The sequence below is a fragment of the Panulirus ornatus genome, chromosome 48 (assembly GCF_036320965.1).
Source record: "Panulirus ornatus isolate Po-2019 chromosome 48, ASM3632096v1, whole genome shotgun sequence".
Classification (NCBI taxonomy): Eukaryota; Metazoa; Arthropoda; class Malacostraca; order Decapoda; family Palinuridae; genus Panulirus; species Panulirus ornatus.
The window spans coordinates 24,096,854-24,114,681 of NC_092271.1; the positions used below are offsets into that span (position 1 = coordinate 24,096,854).

General features: G+C 45.0%; 1 protein-coding gene across 1 annotated transcript; it reads right to left on the minus strand.

Annotated features, from left to right (window-relative positions):
* Positions 1–3,890: 3,890 nt before the first annotated feature.
* Positions 3,891–12,075, minus strand: LOC139764022 (heart- and neural crest derivatives-expressed protein 2-like). The gene is made up of 2 exons (XM_071690488.1): positions 10,745–12,075; positions 3,891–4,465 (listed from the first exon to the last, which is right to left on the minus strand). Exons 1-2 carry the CDS (start codon positions 11,327–11,329, stop codon positions 4,283–4,285), a joined length of 768 nt encoding a protein of 255 aa, XP_071546589.1. The 5' UTR covers positions 11,330–12,075; the 3' UTR covers positions 3,891–4,282.
* Between the last annotated feature and the right edge of the window lie 5,753 nt (positions 12,076–17,828).

Genomic DNA, 17,828 nt, shown 5'->3' on the forward strand with positions numbered 1-17,828 from the left:
ATACATGATATATAAGGTATACAGTATACAAATTATACCGTTCTATACATATTATACCGTCCTATACATATTATACCGTCCTATACAAATCATACCGTCCTCTTGTGTTGCGCTAATATCATGCGTAATGACACGATTCAGAAAACTTGATCAGGTTTGACCTGCTATCTCTGGGCAGTTTACACATAACCCCGTTAGCATTTGTACGTAGAAATGTAATCATACAGACATTTGTTCAGTACAGAAATAATGTACAGGAGTGCAAAAAGATGCAGTTGGGTTACTGTACATGTACTGGCAAGGTAGCGAGGTCAGCCAACACAGGACCAATTGGCTCGTTAGGTCACATCACTCTCAGCCAAGCAGTCCAGGACTCTACTCTCACCCGGATACATTACCCTCTCACCACTCCTCTCCCTCTCCCATTACCACCTCTCACCCTGAGGGTAGATTGGGAATATCGGCCTTACATACATACCTCCCAACACTTGCATGTGTATAGCAGCTTCTTCATCCCACGAGGGATATGTTAATACGGCAGACGACAGGGTTAAAGACACCAGAATTAAGGGAAACTTTTTTTTATTAGACAATAATAACATTATATTGTTCACGGGGAGCCAGAGTACGGTGTGACGCAGCCGTTACGGCAATTCCGTCACACCCGTTACTATCACAACCTTGTACGCATACTGATGCGCCCTTCTTCCATATATGTTTGTGTGTGTGTGTGTGCTTGTATGTGTACTGAGATATACATGCACCTCAGGAAAGTGAAGTTTATATATATATATATATATATATATGGATATGTCTGTTTGTATGTGTTGACCTTATGTATACATGTGTATATGTGTTTATGTACACCAAAACGCGTGATAACTGATGTACACATGTTATCACGCAGCCAACATTGTACATCCTGCGCTATCTGTCTGTTTATCTATCTTATCGTCAAGAAGGGCACCATTATCTGCTACATGACAGGTCACCAGTGCCTATCACCATGACAGGTCACCAGTACCGATCACCACGACGGGTCACGGTGCAACACAGACTGTCAGTCAGAAACGGAAAAAAAAAAATTTACAGAAAAAAGGGATTAATGAAACTGAGGCAGATGATAAACTTGATTAATTTTTTCATAATGAAAATGGGAAAACATACTAAGTTTATTTATAGAAAAACTCAGATAAATGAAAATCTGAAATCTGATAGATTTATTCACAAAATTCCACAAATTAATGAAAATTGGGAAAGCTTGATTTTTTCTTCAAATTAACGAAAGTAATACACGATTCGGTATTTCTGTGTTGCCCTTCCACCCATACCTCCAGTTCATACATACATTACAGATCAGGCAATAAATTATCAGCACAAACTCTTCTTTATCTTCAAAGAAATACACATCCAATGATAACACTTAAATGATAATGATGATAACATAATATAATAAACTTCAGCGTGCTCAGTGCGAGTCTAACCCATTAATATAACCCATTTATGCACGACAGTACGACCCTTGAGCTCGGCGGTACGACCCTTGGGGCATCAACGTACGACCCCTAGGGCGTGTTGATGGCCTGACCTTCAACCTGACCCTTAAAGACTTTTACATAAGGCTGTTTGTTATACCTAAGGGTAGTCGTGTACCAATTTGCTCAGGGGCTTTTGCACCGTCGTGCTCCAAGGGTCGCACTGTCGTGTTTGAGGTTACCTACCCGGCCCGTGGTTGATCCGTTAAGTCACCACAGTGTTCACACCTTCACGAAAAAGATTGATGTCCACGTCCCCTAGTAATCAACGTGCTTGTGGCACCTCGACAACCGCGGCGCTCGTGGGGGGACTTGTCGCACAAGCCACAAGTCACCCACCCCTCCCACAACAACAAGCTTTCGAAAGGCTTTTGCGAACAAGCCAAGAACTCTACCGTCACTGTAATCTTTGCAAGGCCCCCACCACCACCCCACTCGCCTGGGGTCTTGGTTAGCCACACACACCAAAGGATTTATAACGTACTATACGGAAGGATCTATCGGAAGGACCCACACACCTCTAGGATAGGGAGAGTCTATGGTTGTAATTGTTCCGTAGGATGCTGCTGGGCCGATACCATCTGCTGGAGGGGAGGGCACCATCTGGTGGTTGTGGAGATAGTTACCATCTGCTGAGAGTCATTTGGTGGGTATTAGGTCCTATACCATCTGTGTCGGGTAAGTGAGTGAGTGGTGGGATATTACACCATCTGACTGGGGATATCAGTTGGACAATAGTGCGTTTACCAGCTGAGTGGGAGGAGGAGAGCTGGTGACTGCTAGGACAGTCACCAGCTGAGGGGTCAAACAAATGGACATGAAGCAGCGGACTGGGGTTTGGGACCAGCAGATGGTGACCAGCAGCCCAGGATAACCAAGATAACCTTACAATATAACTAAGATCACAACACTGCACCGAAATATTTGGCACCGCCTTACTTCGCGAGAACTTCCCCACAACAAACAACAGTCAAAGCAGGTTCTCGACTCCCATCATGTCCACGAGAGGTTACTGATGAGTCTGAACGATGGATGGGAGTCACACTTCTCTCTACCGTCCAGCTGATGTAAAGGATTGTGTCAAGACAACAGGACTTCTGTACAAATCCAAATTATTAAGAAAAAGAAAAAGAAAGTCGAGGTGTAGGTGATGAATTTCGTCTCGATTTGATAAAGTTTGATTCATACGGGTTATTGAGGACATCATGTCAGCTACTTCATCCAATAGTGGTAATACCACAGGCCTCTTTTGATGTTCGATGTGGTCTATATTTCACGTGTCCGTTGACGTCATGGCTTTGAATCCCGGCCAGGGATGACGTATTATGAACAGTCGGGTGAATGAACTGGTTGATATCACGTTCAGAGCAAGTACCGTGGCTACACGTGGTGAGAGAATTTCACCTCAATCACAGAGGAATCTCAATATATAAATTTGAAAAAAAGAAATGATAATAAATCTATGAAAGACAAGCTAAACTATTTTAACATTAAAGTATAAGTGGAATATTCTCTTCACACACTGTACACCAAGTCAGGTATGGACATCTCGCCAAACTATATATAAAGAAATGACATTAGGATCCTGCCGAGAACAGAAGTTGTACACAAAAGGATTTACAGTGATGCCAATCTGTTGAGGCTTATGATCCATCATCACACGCTCATACACCTATCTCAATTACAGTCTCAGTCCTTATGATAATCATTTACCCCACGTACGATCTCTTCGCCTGGTCCAGTTCTTAAGGGCACCTTAACATTCTAGGTTCCCTACGTCACTTCATCACCATCTCAAAGCTTCGTTTCAACTTATTATCTCAACACTGTAGTGACAAGACTTGCTGCTCACTCGTTGATTGTTCGGTAGTTCTACCCTCGCCCTTAACACTAAATTACTTCAGTCTAATTTGGTTATATGAAACATCTACAAACAATCTTTATATATATATATATATATATATATATATATATATATATATATATATATATATATATATATATATATATATAAAAGTTTTTGGTATATCAGATTACAAGACCCACGGGAACTATTGGCGAACGAAGCTTCTTTTCAGAATAAAACGGTCATAACGGTTCTAACCGCCTTAACGGTTTTAACGTTAACGGCTTCAGCAGAAAGGCCGTCAGACTGTTTTCTTTATCTGTAAACATTACTTTATATACAAATCGAATAAACTCAGATTTGCTCTTATTTTGTATACCTAAGAGCTGAAAACAATAAAACTTTAACAATGCGCATATATATATATATATATATATATATATATATATATATATATATATATATATATATATATATATATATATATATATATATTAATTTCTAAGAAGTTGGTTCGCTTTTTAGTCACATTTCATTTTTACTGGAGCGATCTTGACAGAAGGATTTGAACGGATCTCCTGACGTAACAGTGAGAGAGATCATGAAGGAAGGAAGAGTGGAACAAAACCAGAGAGCGAGGGGTACAGGGCAGGACGAGGACTCGTCTCCACCTACGCGTCGGCTCCAGCAAGACCATATACTCCACCAAAACACTTCGACGTCACGAGGAACCTTACTGCTAGTACTCATCAGGACTTCTGGGCTGTTTGATGCGTCTGTATCTTCCTGCGTGCCCAGCCTGGGCATATCCTGGTGTATTTACAATCCCGGAAACCTTAGAAATGGGATTCCTCTGAAGGTTCTCGCGTCCTCCATCTGCGAGGTCTTCGCCCAAGTTCCGTCAGTGCTTCAGCTCCTGCGCCCACACTGTCTCTGGCCAGCCCGTCCTCCCTCGGCGCTTCTCGAGCGTAGTAGCTCCCTCGTGGGTGGAGGAGGCGCCCATGGAGGCGGAGGAGGTGTGGGCGATGCCAATGGCCCCCTCGCTACCAGGGGTCGTGGGTTCGACGTCCATGTCGCTATCATCCTGTGAGGGGATACATTTGTTAGTGTTAGATTATGGAACAATTTTGTCCAGTCATGGGAGTGTGTTGGGTCATGGTAAAGTGCGGTAGATTATGTTAAATTGTCTTTAAGGAGGGTTCGTGGTGTTCGAGAACTATGCAGGTCCTCATGTATTGGTGCAGTATTAATGGTGTTTTAGGTTAGGTTATGGTTGAGGGTGTTAGAATATGGTGATGCATGATACTGATGAATAATGTTTGATTATGGTATAACCTGATGATGCTATACTTCAAGGGAGTCAGGTTCGGCCGGTCTCGCGAGACAGTAGGTCACACGCGGGTATGTACTGCAGAGAGAGAGAGAGAGAGAGAGAGAGAGAGAGAGAGAGAGAGAGAGAGAGAGAGAGAGAGAGACAGAGAGGGACAGAGAGAGAGCTAACTCTACAACATGAAGAAGCCCTGAGAGACCAGGAAGGCCCATGCCCCGCCAGGCCCGGCCTCGCCAGACGCCGCGGCCACAAAGAATGATGTAGCGGTAAAGAGCTAAAATTAGGCGGGTGACGGCCCGGTGTCCGCTTACTGGGGCCGACGCTGGGAGGGTGTGGTGTGTCCTGGAGAACGGCTCTGGCGGGACACACACACACACACACACGTACCCGCAGTACCACAGGAACTATAGGTAGTTGATGGTCGGCAACCAACGACCATGGAGTTACTACCCACCTGGGTATCAGGAGGTGTTAGTGACAGTGGCGCAGTAAATCAGCACTGCAGTGCCTATCATGCTCCCCTCCCTAGCTCAGTTAACTGAAATGTTTTCTGCCTCACACACACACACACACACGCACACACACACACACACACACACACACACACACACACACGTCTGCCTCTGTCATAAACATAACACCTGACAACATGCATATTACGCAAATCTTCATTTGTAACTGAATTTTTCTTGCGGTGAACGCGACGTGTTAGCACTTCCCACTGGCAAAATCTCATTATAGGTAAAGAAACTTCAAGAGATGGGGCCCCACGAGTATAACAATCTCTCCCCTTACTGCACAAGCTGATCATTACGCATACAGATCTTAGACCAGAAACCAACCCACTGTTTATATTCAAAGACTGTGGGAACACCCTTGTCACACCAATGAATATGTTGTTTGAGTCTCCATTAACGAGAGTAATACATCAAGGGAACAGAGTAAAGCCAGATGGGCATAAATAGGCATAAAAAGGGAATACGGAACTAACCCAGAGCCATAGGCCAGGACCGCTACCCAGCATGGAACGCAAGATGCTACAAAAGATAATCAGGATGTAAATAGACGAGAACTTAACTGGCACAAGCATAAGGCCTGGGGAGACACGCCGGGCCACGGTTGTATGTGGGATCCCTCAGGACGCTATACTGGGTCCAGTAATATTTATGATCTACGTAAGTGACTTCTTAAATGAGGCAGATTCTTAGCTAAATACATTTGATGATGATGATATGAAGTGTGCACATAAAGACGTAAACAGGATTCTGGAGTGGTATGACAAAAAGCTTATGGAATTTAACCCTGGAAAATGGAGTCATGAAGACAGGACACACTACATCCTTTTATTCCTAGCTCGGAGCGCTTCCTCTTCTTGCGATTATCTTCATGTGACAAAAATAACCCTCCAAAAATACTCAAAAGAACATAAGAATATGGGACAAGGCGGTCTGCTGACCCGTGCCAGGCACCTCCTGTCTACACCCAGCCATTGTTAGTCATATATTTACCTCACTGAGCCACGAGCTTTCCTCAAAGGCTCAATCGCCTTTTCCTGGCGCTACCTTCCCAAACCGGGAAAGACAGGCGGATATATCAAAAAGAAAAGGAATATTATCTGACGTTTGTTTTGATACTTGCCATCGTGTTAGCGCGTATGACATTTGGCAACTTGTTTCAGTCGTCCACAACTCTGTTTCCGTAACAGTGTTTACCTTGTCCTTTCTTGAATCTCTGTGTTTATGTAATTTGAAGCCATTCTTGCGAAAATATACATAGTCTTATACATTACAAATGTATACAGGAAGGAAAGTATATACAGTCTTATACATGACAAAGAGAAAATGGAATTTGCCTGTACATTGTACTTTCAACATCAGTACCATTAAAACGTTGCATTGACACCGACCTAAACATGCCTTCGAGTACTATCCCAAATGGATTCATGACGTCATTGTGTACATACATCCGGAACTCTTCATCATGCGTTAAAAGTTTCACGGCCAAAGTCCAGTTTACTGTGTATAAACACCGGGGAATCGTTCATATATACGAAGCTATGAATTATTCTGACGGGAATATCCGGCGAAGGTTCAATATACGTGATGAGACATTGCCTTGTTTACTTCACCATGAAACACGCGCCAGCCAGGTGACCGAATGTAAACACAAGAACGAGTGAAGTCTGGGAAGCGCACGCGAGGAAGTGGAGGCAAGTTGTCGACCTGATTATTTGTCTTGGAGGATTTTGTTATATTTTGAGAAGCTGTGAATTCAGGGGGTCAATTTCTATCTCTCTTTTAGGGAGTATGTGGTAGGCAGCTACCGACCAGGGTGGGGGGGGGGGGTGTTATTACCGGTACTACCCGCCCGTTTTTCGGAAAGATTAGTGATGACTGCGCAGTGATCCACCACTTCACTGGCTGTTAAGTGTCACCACTTTAGGTCACGTAACTGTCTTTCCCTCTGTGTCCGACCCCCACAGCGATTGCTGGCTTTCAGTCCACAAACAATCTCTCTATCTCACACATAACACTTCGCGACACGTAACTCACACGATTCGTTCTTCGTAACTCTAGGTTTTTCTGCGGTGAGCACTACGCGCTAGCCCTGCCTTTTAGGAACATCTCATCGTAAGTACTGGTAAACATGTAAGTACCCTCTCTTCAGTAGCCCCGTCCTACACGTATAGCACTGTCTCGTCTTTGATAACCTTATCCACTTACTACGTGAGTGTGTATGTCAAGCCTGTGTCATTCTGCATGTCATTACGTCTCATTTGTCATTGCATATTCCCAGACAGTTCGTTGGAGATGGATCTTATCTTTGCATTTTCTTTTGTTGACGAAAACTCGAATGAGCAAAACGAAGTTTCTGAGGCCCTGGTTAACTCAATTTCCAACAGCCGACCTCAACTCATTTAACGTCATCTGCCAATTGCAGCCCATATCAATTTTCATCAGCCATTCTTCCTAAGGAAATGATCCTCAATCAATCATTTATGACCCAAATCATTTCGTATTTTACGTCCGTATTTTCTTTGAGCTTTGCGAATTACTTTCCCGAGCTCTGTTCAATGCTTTTTCTGTTTTTCAGTCCTGTTTTGATCGGCAGAGATTCGGAGCGGCTAATTCAATATCCACGCCAACTGAAGCAAATAATACTTACTCCCCCCTCGCAGTCATTAAGAAATATTGGTTGTCCATAAGTTACGACCACCTCCACTGGTCGTGCCGGAGTCCAAGCACATACTACTGACGCGTCGGATCGATAAGCTTAGCTGACATTGGATGTGTTATCAGGTCTGGGATCTGTAATTTTTGCATTTAATACCAACTGATGTAAGTCGATACATTCATCTACACAAATGACATCACGCACCCAGCTGGTAAGCGCTCACTGATCACCAGACAACGTTCTCTCTACCTGCAAAAGAACTTGTGTATTTCTCCAATTTTGACCTCAATAACGTGACTCACTTGCCCCTCACTGCGGAGATGGTTCTCTTTACCTCATTTTGTAAATAATACTTTGGTTTCTACTGAGAACTGGTTCTACCTTTGGTTAGACCAGGTAATACGCTCAAGCTACTGCGTCACTTTATAACCATTTATCCTTTGGCATGTCAAGGGTGACGGGTCGTTGTGATATCTGTTTCTTTCCATACACCGCTAAACTTTCGATGGCTTGCAGCCATGGAAGGTGCCAAGACTTTCCTAACCCCACTCGACTCAGCAACTCACGTGAAACACACTTGCCGTTATCATTCTTCAAATGTTTTTGATCCAAATAATCTTTTTCTGGAACTACAAACTGCTGTACTTGTGTATGGTGTTACAGTCAGTGGTCTGTTGGTGTTTGCATTCCTTCATACATGTATTCTGTCCACGGGTACGTATATATCTTTAGTCTGCTCAGCCTGCGAGCAGGTAGCTGGCGGTGTTTAACTCTATGAAGGGAAGGAGTTAGAAGGGTCCCCGATCCCGTACACCCATCCCTGGGGTTCTGAAGGTCGAAGCCTTGTACATTTATGCACCAAAATCCATCATCTTTACTTGTCATTATGAAGAAAAAACTTCCTCTCGTACACCAGAGAGGCACCCCTGTGTATCCGGGGGTATGTGTGTCTCCGCCTACACCCGACACACCCTCATCCATAACACACCCAGACACCCTTTATGTCTATCGACCTCCCTCTGCTGGCTCGCGGATGGCCCCCCCTTCTCCCCCACGCCCAATCTTTCCACATATGATTTTTTCCTCACTTGTCCAAGGAATTGGGAGGTGAGAGCCAGGTGCAGGGGACATTAATATCGACATCCTTCACCTTCGCTAGGCCATCAATCACCTGATTGATATCCCCTCCTGTGCGTCGAGTCAGGTGGATGATATTTGCAGTATTCATATTGTTCAGAGGGGGAGAGAGATATTTACCAAGTTATTGTTCCTTGTCATATGATTACACATGTACTCAAAACACACACACACACACACACACACACACACACACACACACACACACACACACACATGGGGCCCCGCGAGTGTAGAACATCTCCTTATACTGTACAAATAATAATGACGTGAAGAGATACAGATTGATCCAAACATACACTGTATACACAGGTATACACAGTACCGCACATAACACACGTAGCAACGCTCTGCCTACTTGGCAAAACTCCATAGCAACAAGCACCGACCCTACGTAACAATATGTAGGAACACGTTCATATGTACATAAATGTGCATATGACAATACATTTGAGAAACATGATGATGCAAGAGGTACAGTGGATGTGCTGCTACTGCTACTACTACTGTCGGACGCAAGGTTGAGGTATTCTAAACTCGTGGAGTCGTTAAAGTATATTCATGGACTCTGGGAAGTAATTTCTTGAGGTCGTCAAAGCAGACCTCGATCCAGGAGGATGAAGATTACTCCTAATAATATTTGTGGTTGTTGCTGAGTGAGAGGGAGGGGTTGTGGGGGTAGAAGACTCTGGAAAGAGGGTTGTAGAGGTTTCTTGGGAGTGGTGACTGAGAGGAGAGATTGTGGGATTTAAAGACTTTGGGAAAGGGGTTGTTCTAGGAGGGTTCTTAGGAGTTTCATCTTCAAAGGAAAGGTAAAGATAGAGAAATAGGACAGTAACAGACCCTCTGAAACCCCACTGTTAACTAATTGATAACCAGGAAGTGGATAATCCACCTCATTTACATACAACACTCGCGTTCACATCCCCACAGTGTTGGCTTTCGTCTCAACACACCAATCTCTCGCCGATGAGTCAATTTCGACACTGTCTTTACTGAGGGGGTATCGGCCCAGGTCCTGGCCGGGCGAAGGTCGAGAGACACCGGGCTACTGAAGGTGGCGAGGAAGTAGGAGAGTGGTGTCCACCATCTATGGTAAGGGGAAGCTAGGGTGGAAGAGGGAGGGTGTCTAATCAGTGTGTGTGTGTGGGCAGTCTGGTCACTAACGCAAGTCGGTCATCTCCACTTGACACTTGAGGGAGTGGGTGTTCACCTCGTGCTTACGATGGTGCGGTGTGATTGAGTACGAAGGGACGATTCTTGAGGATGATGGATTGTCCTTCCACCTGATTATTAAGGGTCAGGTCAAAGGCCAGGCTATCGTACCCAAGAGTCGAACCGTTGACCTGATGGGATTCACTAATGTGGTAATTCTAAGAGCCGTTTAAGAGGGATTAAACCACCCCTTCCCCACCTGAGGTCGTTGAAGGGTATATGACCGTAAGGGCACGCCTGCCTGGCACTGCTGACGGCGCCATCCTTCGGCAGGGTCACCTCCGCCACACCACTCAAGTTACAGTAAAATTTGGCGTTTCTCGGCGTTAATGCAAAACATTTTTTGGCGTGTGTGCCGAAATATGCACCAAGGGTCGTGAGTGTATGTACTTCTGTACACACATAAGATGGTCATGTGTGTACATACTGTATGCGTCTCCAGTATGGCAGCGCGGCACGACGCACGGAAACTGTCATATAGTTTGCTGGCGGCACAGAAACACTCACCTTATCCTGGTGGGCGCCCGTGGGCGGCCTGGTCCTGGGCGGCAAGTCGGCTCGGAAGGGCTCGGGCGGTGGGGCGTTGGTGTTGGCAGGAGCCGCTGCGGCTACGGCGGCGGCATCCTCCGCATGGAGGACCTCCATGAGGTAGGCGATGTAGGAGGTGGCCAGGCGGAGGGTCTTGATCTTGGAGAGCTTGGTGTCGGCCGGCACGTTAGGGATGCACTCCCGCAGCTCGGCGAAGGCGTTGTTGATGCTCTGCGTCCGCCGCCGCTCCTTCTTGTTGGCTGAGGTCTTGCGGCGCACCACTCGCCCGTAGGAGTCGATCAGATCGTCGCCGTCCCAGTAGTGCGGGGGGCAGGGCGGCAGGACGCTCCCGTCGGCGTAGGTGACGAGGGGCGGCGGGGGAGGAGGCGGCGGCGCGCCCTGCACGGCGCAGACCTCGGGCGTGTGGTGGTGATGGTGGTGGTGATAGTGGTGATGGTGGGGATGCGGCGGCCACTGGGGCGGCGGTGGTGGCGGCGGAGGAGGCGGCGGAGGGTACGCGCAGTAAGAGTAACCTGGCCACCCGCCCTCGCACCCTGATGACATTGTCCAGACTCCTGCCAAACGCCACAACACCTGAGCGGCCACGTGGGGCGGGACCCGCCGCTGGAACTCACCGATGACGTCACCTCAGGAGGAGGTGCTTTAACCTTACGTCACGTGGGAGGTGTGGCTTCTGCCTAGGGATGAGGAGGAGGGTGGAGCTTCACAACGTAGGGTGGGAGGAGCATGAAGGAAATTGGGTGGGGCTTAGTACGTGATGTCACAGTACAGGGCAGCCATGGAGGGTCGCCGTCGGTGAGGGGACGTAGACGTAAACTAGACGTGTCACAGGACGTGTTGACGACGGCTCTGTTGTCACACGCTAATGTTCCCGAGGTGTTAAAGTGGGCGCGCGCGCTGGGGCGTCTGTGTCCCGTCAACTGGTCCCACTGTGATTCACTGAGTAACAGACGGCCTCACCACCTTACTTATTCTTCCACGCAGACAATAGACGTATTTTTCCTCCTCTTCGTAAACAACGTCTTTGTGAAGACTACATGCGCTCACGTTAACCCCACACATGTTGACGTAATAACCACACATAGATAGCATCACACGTCATCCCGGCCAGTGTCGTATACAAAGATGATGATAACTGATGTTCAAATCCAATTTCCTTTGCGATGAGCAACGAGGATTCTAGCGTCGGGCCATGATAGGGGTAATCAACATCTTCCTGGGATGTACAACGTCCTGGACACGTGACTCCAGCAGGATAGAAATTCTAACTGGTTTATAATGGTTGTAGGTGGGTTGTGACGGTTAGTGTGTGTTGATAGCGAGAGCAAGGTTGTGGGTAGCTGGCTCTGCGTTATAGGTATACCTAACCTATAAATAACCCAATGATTTTACAACGACTATATACTCTTTTCCATCCACTGACCATAACCAACCTTCCCGTAGATATACAACTCCATGTCGCTCTTTCATCCTTTTATTTATCATCCTTCTGAATTTTATATAACCTCCGTATATCAGAGGGATGAGCATACACCTGATATACACAACATACCGTCTCGTATACCCCTGTCTCGCTACGATACCACCTCACCCGTGTCACGCTCGTAGCAACACTCCCTCCAGACCCCCGTCAATTGCCTCCCCTTATTTCCCCCTCTTCGACCCCACTGCTGGAGGCTCGGAGACCTCCTTCAACCGCCAGTCTTAGTCTTCCAGGATATTCCAGTGTTTTCCATGACTTCCTCCTCATTCCAGCCCGCTGGCGTGTAAGTTTGAAATCCGTCTTGATCTCATGTACTTCCTCATATATCCTCACACCTTACCTCATAAATCCCTAGTGTAAGTCACGCCCATTGAAATATTTTCCATTCTGTAGTCTGGTTTCACCGTTGTTTAAGTCCACATTTACCCCATTATCAAACACGTTCATTCCAGGATTATTTTATCATCAGCACCACAAAGCTAGAATGTGTGTGTGTGTGTGTGTGTGTGTGTGTGTGTGTGTGTGTGTGTGTGTCCATTTTCAAATCATCAAGTATCATCAAGAAATCTGTTTCAAGTAATTATATACACACCAGCGTATCACTTTATCCATATTTAGGTCAGATGCAATATCTGCCCTGAGCACATCGCTGGGGCACCATGTTAGGTGCTCCAGCGACATCTGGCAGCTGTCGTCATCATCCGTCTGCGCGTCAGCCGTGACGTCATTTGGTATCTGTTCGCCCTCCGTGTTCACTGTGTTCACTGTTATCAATACTTGAACGATAATCGTGATGAATGTCCCTCGGCCATCTTGGCGAGTTTAATAGCTCTGAAGAATGTGGTACGTGTGGTATAGATAGATATTTGATCCAGCACCTTTGCATTAGATGAATATTTAGCTTTACATCTAGCTTTATACTTAAGTTGAAATGGTGATAGAAATACTTTTTTTTTGAGGATTTCAGCAGGCCTCTGTATCAGTAAATGTCATATGAATACCGAAATTAATATATCTCAATAACGGAAGATTTCACTTATTCTTCACAGTGACTGACATCTCCCAGGGCAAAACAATGCTCCAATCAATGTCTATCTTGGGTGAAATGAAAAGAAAGTTGACATTAAGACTTCGCAAGTGTTTGCCTTGTCTTAGAGGTTTATTTGGTTGTGGTTTTGGACCATACGAGTTATGTTATTAGAACATACTGTTAGTCTCGAAATAACATACATAATTGCGCCTTGTGGTCAGAGAGACAAGTCATAGTGAGGTAATTCATCATTCACACATGTATGATGATTATGGCGAGATGGTTGAGATTGTACTTTGAAAGGTCTACGAATGAAGCTTATTTCTTGTTGCCGTTCGCAGACACGCATACACACATACACCTACACACTAGGTAATAGCCCTCCCCCTCACACACACACACACACACACACACACACACGCAAACATGGTGACGTATCAGGTATAATTAGTCGAGCACTCCCGCCTCTTATCAGCGTCCAAACAAACCATTATGGCGGAGGGCAGCCGCCTCTGTCCTGAGCGGCCTCACCAAACACGGATGCTCCACAACATTACCTTCTCATTTGACTACAAGGTAAATAAATAACTATTTAGACGTTAGTTTTTTTTATATGATTTTGTTTCGGGGTTATTTTGAAAACCTGTGTCTTCTTGATCTAAATTGTTTTTCTTGATATCTTATTCCTTTGGGTCTTATCAAATTTAGATCAATAGACAACCTCACGTAAGAATCATACAAGTATTGAATATTATAACTTTTTTTCCCTGACTAAATCTTCAGTTTGTTCTTTACCCTCTGAATGTCCGGGCTTCATCGTGTTCTTCCTGTTCACCACGTGAACCTCCGCCTATCCATAACTGTCAGCCATGCTGGGCGGCACATTCCCTCACTGTCCACCCTCCCCATCCCACACCGCACGGGACATTCTCACCACCACCCTCACCCCTCCCTGTATCTAGAGATCACACATATATACCTCTTGCCTCGGCCCATTCCCCTGATGTTCCCATACATCCACGCCTGCCAGGGATCCATCAGGGTCGCCCTGGGCGTTCTCAAACCATCCACACCGCCACAATAACACAGGACGCCCGTAACAGCGTTATTTCCATGGGCCATTCCCCGTGACTCTCTTGCTGCCACCCTCCCCTACGATAATAAGGAATGTCATGTTTTGTAATAGATGCGGAGCGTCCGGGGGTCAACCATCGTTAAGGTTCTGTGGGTCGTGGTGGTGGTCAGGGAGCTGTGGTTGTGGTGCATTAATGACACATGACAGCTAGAGCTAAATGGGTGTGAGCGGGTGCTGCTTTTCTTCTTCGTCTGTTCCTGGCGCTACCTCGCTTACACGGGAAACGGCGATCAAGTAAGAAATGTGTGTGTGTGTGTGTGTGTGTGTGTGTGTGTGTGTGTGTGTGACTTGCAAAACTGTAATAGCCCCATCTGTTGAAAGTGATCTGATTTTCCCGTTACTAATGATGATAACGTTGCCACACGCCATCGTTTTCGCTCCCAGTGAGTCAGACGGTCGAGATCTCACGGGAAATTCGCATATTTATCGCGTCTGTCTTCACTCACAGTTTACGCGCCAGCGAACTGTACTGACGTTGTTTCGTCTTGATTTAGATTTTGTATTTCAAATACAAGAAATAAATGAATAAAATGGAGTTAGTTAGCACACTTAAAGTTTCATTAGGCTTAGCCATTAAGGGGGGGGGGGGGATATATCTATAATGTAAAATTCACCTTAGATACATATGAGATTTGCTTGTCAAATTAAGACAGTAACTATGTGCCCTTCATATTATTATATTTTCATCCATCCCTCTAAAATGGCTGCCCTTGATCTTAATACCTCTGCCTTGATATAGTCACCAAACTAACTCATCGTACGGATCGTCAGACCGACTGTCTTCCAGAATCTCCAACATCCTCTGAGGGTCTGCCGTGTGCGTCATGTTGTCAGACACCAGCGGAGGTCATGGTGTCAAACGGATATATTGATAACCCGGCGACCGGTGTCGATCCTTGTTCCCGCCACAGACGGGGCTCAGAGCGCGCCATACTGGACTACCTTCTCCGACAGCTCATAAATACAGTTACCAATTGTCATAAATCATTTAACTGTCGTCTAAAAATCATTGATAGAGGACCAACATTAATTTCTGTCCAACCTATTAAAAGTTATGGACTTAGTCCGATGTCTTACATAAACGTAGAGTGTTTAGAAGTATTCCACGACGTTAAATCATAATTGCGGCTCCAAATTCTAAGCTGGCAACAGGCCCTATATTGCTGATAAAGGTGACGTCATAGAGAAGCCGCTATCAGGTGATTTATGATTGGCCCACAGCGGGGGAGACATGTGACGTCACTTATGCGCAGCTGTGGCCACCAGGGTATTAAGCATATGAGGAATTTTTCATGCATGTATATGGAAGGTCTCGATTTCAGTTTGTGGCGTACGTGCCGTCTGGACAGCATATTGTCTGGGGCGAGATCCGTGGGAAGGTTGCGGGATGAGCGGACAGACAGAGACGCCATTAACCCCACGCTCTCTCTGTACCCGCGCCCCCTGGGACCAAAATACAACCCGATTTATTTTTAGTCATGGGAAATGCTTGCGGGTGAATTATTTTTTTCATATGTGGGGGGAGGGACATCCGTGTGGGGGTATGGAGAAGAGGGAGCAGACAGCTACGATACACCTACATTGTACTAGAGCATTGAGGAACCTCAGCCGTGTGGTGCAGGAAGTGAGATCACCAGCACGACAAAGGCTCGTGTCATACCACCTCTACCAGACTCACAGACGTCACCTGCAGAGCCAGAACTAAAGGAGTAAGGTTCCTGGTACCCTTAAGGCGTTTTGTTCTCTGGCTGGCGTATGCACGCATCTATTCACGTGGGCACCAGAACAAGTAGGTATCCTCAGTTACGTATGACGTGTTCATGGCAGGGAATTTTTCACCGACTTAGAAAATTTGGGATTTTGTCATCCTCTTTTATTTCCGGAAAAATAGTTAAATGAATCCACAACTGGTTAAGTAGTTAGGTCACTTGAATTGTCTTGCATCACTCTTTTAATCGGTTTTACTTTAATGACTATACAAGGCTGTTGAACTGATGCTTGACGTGTGCAATTTGTCAAAGATGACGTGAGCACTCACTGATTACATTATCCTCCCCATCATGCGGTGTGAAGCGACCTGGGAAGATTATTATGGCCGCAGAATCTTACTTAGTCTAGAAGTTTTATATCATTACTTTAGTAAAAATTCTCCTTTGTACTTTATTGTCACCGATTGATTTATTACATTAAACAAATTGTATACAAAGATTGTTCGTTCTTTGCTGCGACACCTGAAGCTTGGTTTTTTTCTTTGCTCTGAAAATACAGTTCATGTATGAAAGCAATATGCCCAGACGAGGACATTAGTCATGCCTCCTCTGAAAGGAAAATAGTTCCACTGTTAGTGTTGCTTTTAGACATCTAACCAAATGCAGCCACGAAATGAATTAGCTTGGTTAAATCTTATTACTCAGATTTTAGTTTAGTTCAGTTATTTTATTTCACACCCAAGCTTCCATTAAATATCCAGAGACTCATTACTTACATCTCTATTTTTTTTTTTTTCGCATCATATTTTATACAAGTTACCAGAATTTTCTACTTATACTGCATATATATGAAACTTTCTGAGTATCATTATCCCTCAAGAGGCACTTGCATTGTCTGATCTGCCGTGAGTTAAGAAAAACTATCATATTTGACTTCATCTAATAGATTTGATGTAAATCTTTTCTTTCCATAATTCTACGTTCATGTTACAGCACTGGAAAAAATTATGCAAATCTATTCAGCTGTGTTACCCCATGTCTAATCACTTTGTCACCCACCAAAGGATTGGTTTGGATTTAGAATTAAGGCTTCTAAGCCAAGCACTGGAGCATCTAAGGCTATTCAGCACCCTTAATACAGATTAAAATGTTCTTACAAATTCATTTAAGCCAAACCAAAAGGGTTCCTCCCCTGGCTCAAACAAATGACCAGTTCGTTTTGATAGATCAAGAAGGAAAGAATGAAAAGTATAGAAAAATAGCATACATGTGTTTGTTTTGAGAGCTCAAGACATCACTGCTCCACACAAACCCCACCACTGCATTAAAGTCCAAGTAGATCAGGGGGACCCCCACAAAGGGAGGTACCTATACTGTATGAAAATGCTATGTTCAGCTCTCGAGTTATTGGGCTAACGTGTCCACAGGCAGATGCAACGTCACGTGCAGTTTTATGGCAGCAAAATATGGACACAGAGATACTAATGGTTCATTGTTTAACCATAATTTAGAAAAACCTAAATTATTCATTCTACACTGTTGTATATGTAAAACATACTTTTTAACTTATTTCATTTAAGACTGACTTTTAGTCTGCATTTGAAGTATTAAGTCTAGTTCTGAAGGAGCAATAATAATTCTTCACTCATCCTCCCAGACTGGTCATAGAAAAGAAAAACGAACAA

Excerpts from the sequence above, each read along its gene's own strand:
- LOC139764022 (XM_071690488.1), bottom strand. The coding sequence starts at position 11,329 with ATGTCATCAGGGTGCGAGGGCGGGTGGCCAGGTTACTCTTACTGCGCG. Across the intron at positions 4,466-10,744 it reads CGGGCGCCCACCAGGATAAG|GATGATAGCGACATGGACGT; the intron begins GTGAGTGTTTCT and ends ATCCCCTCACAG.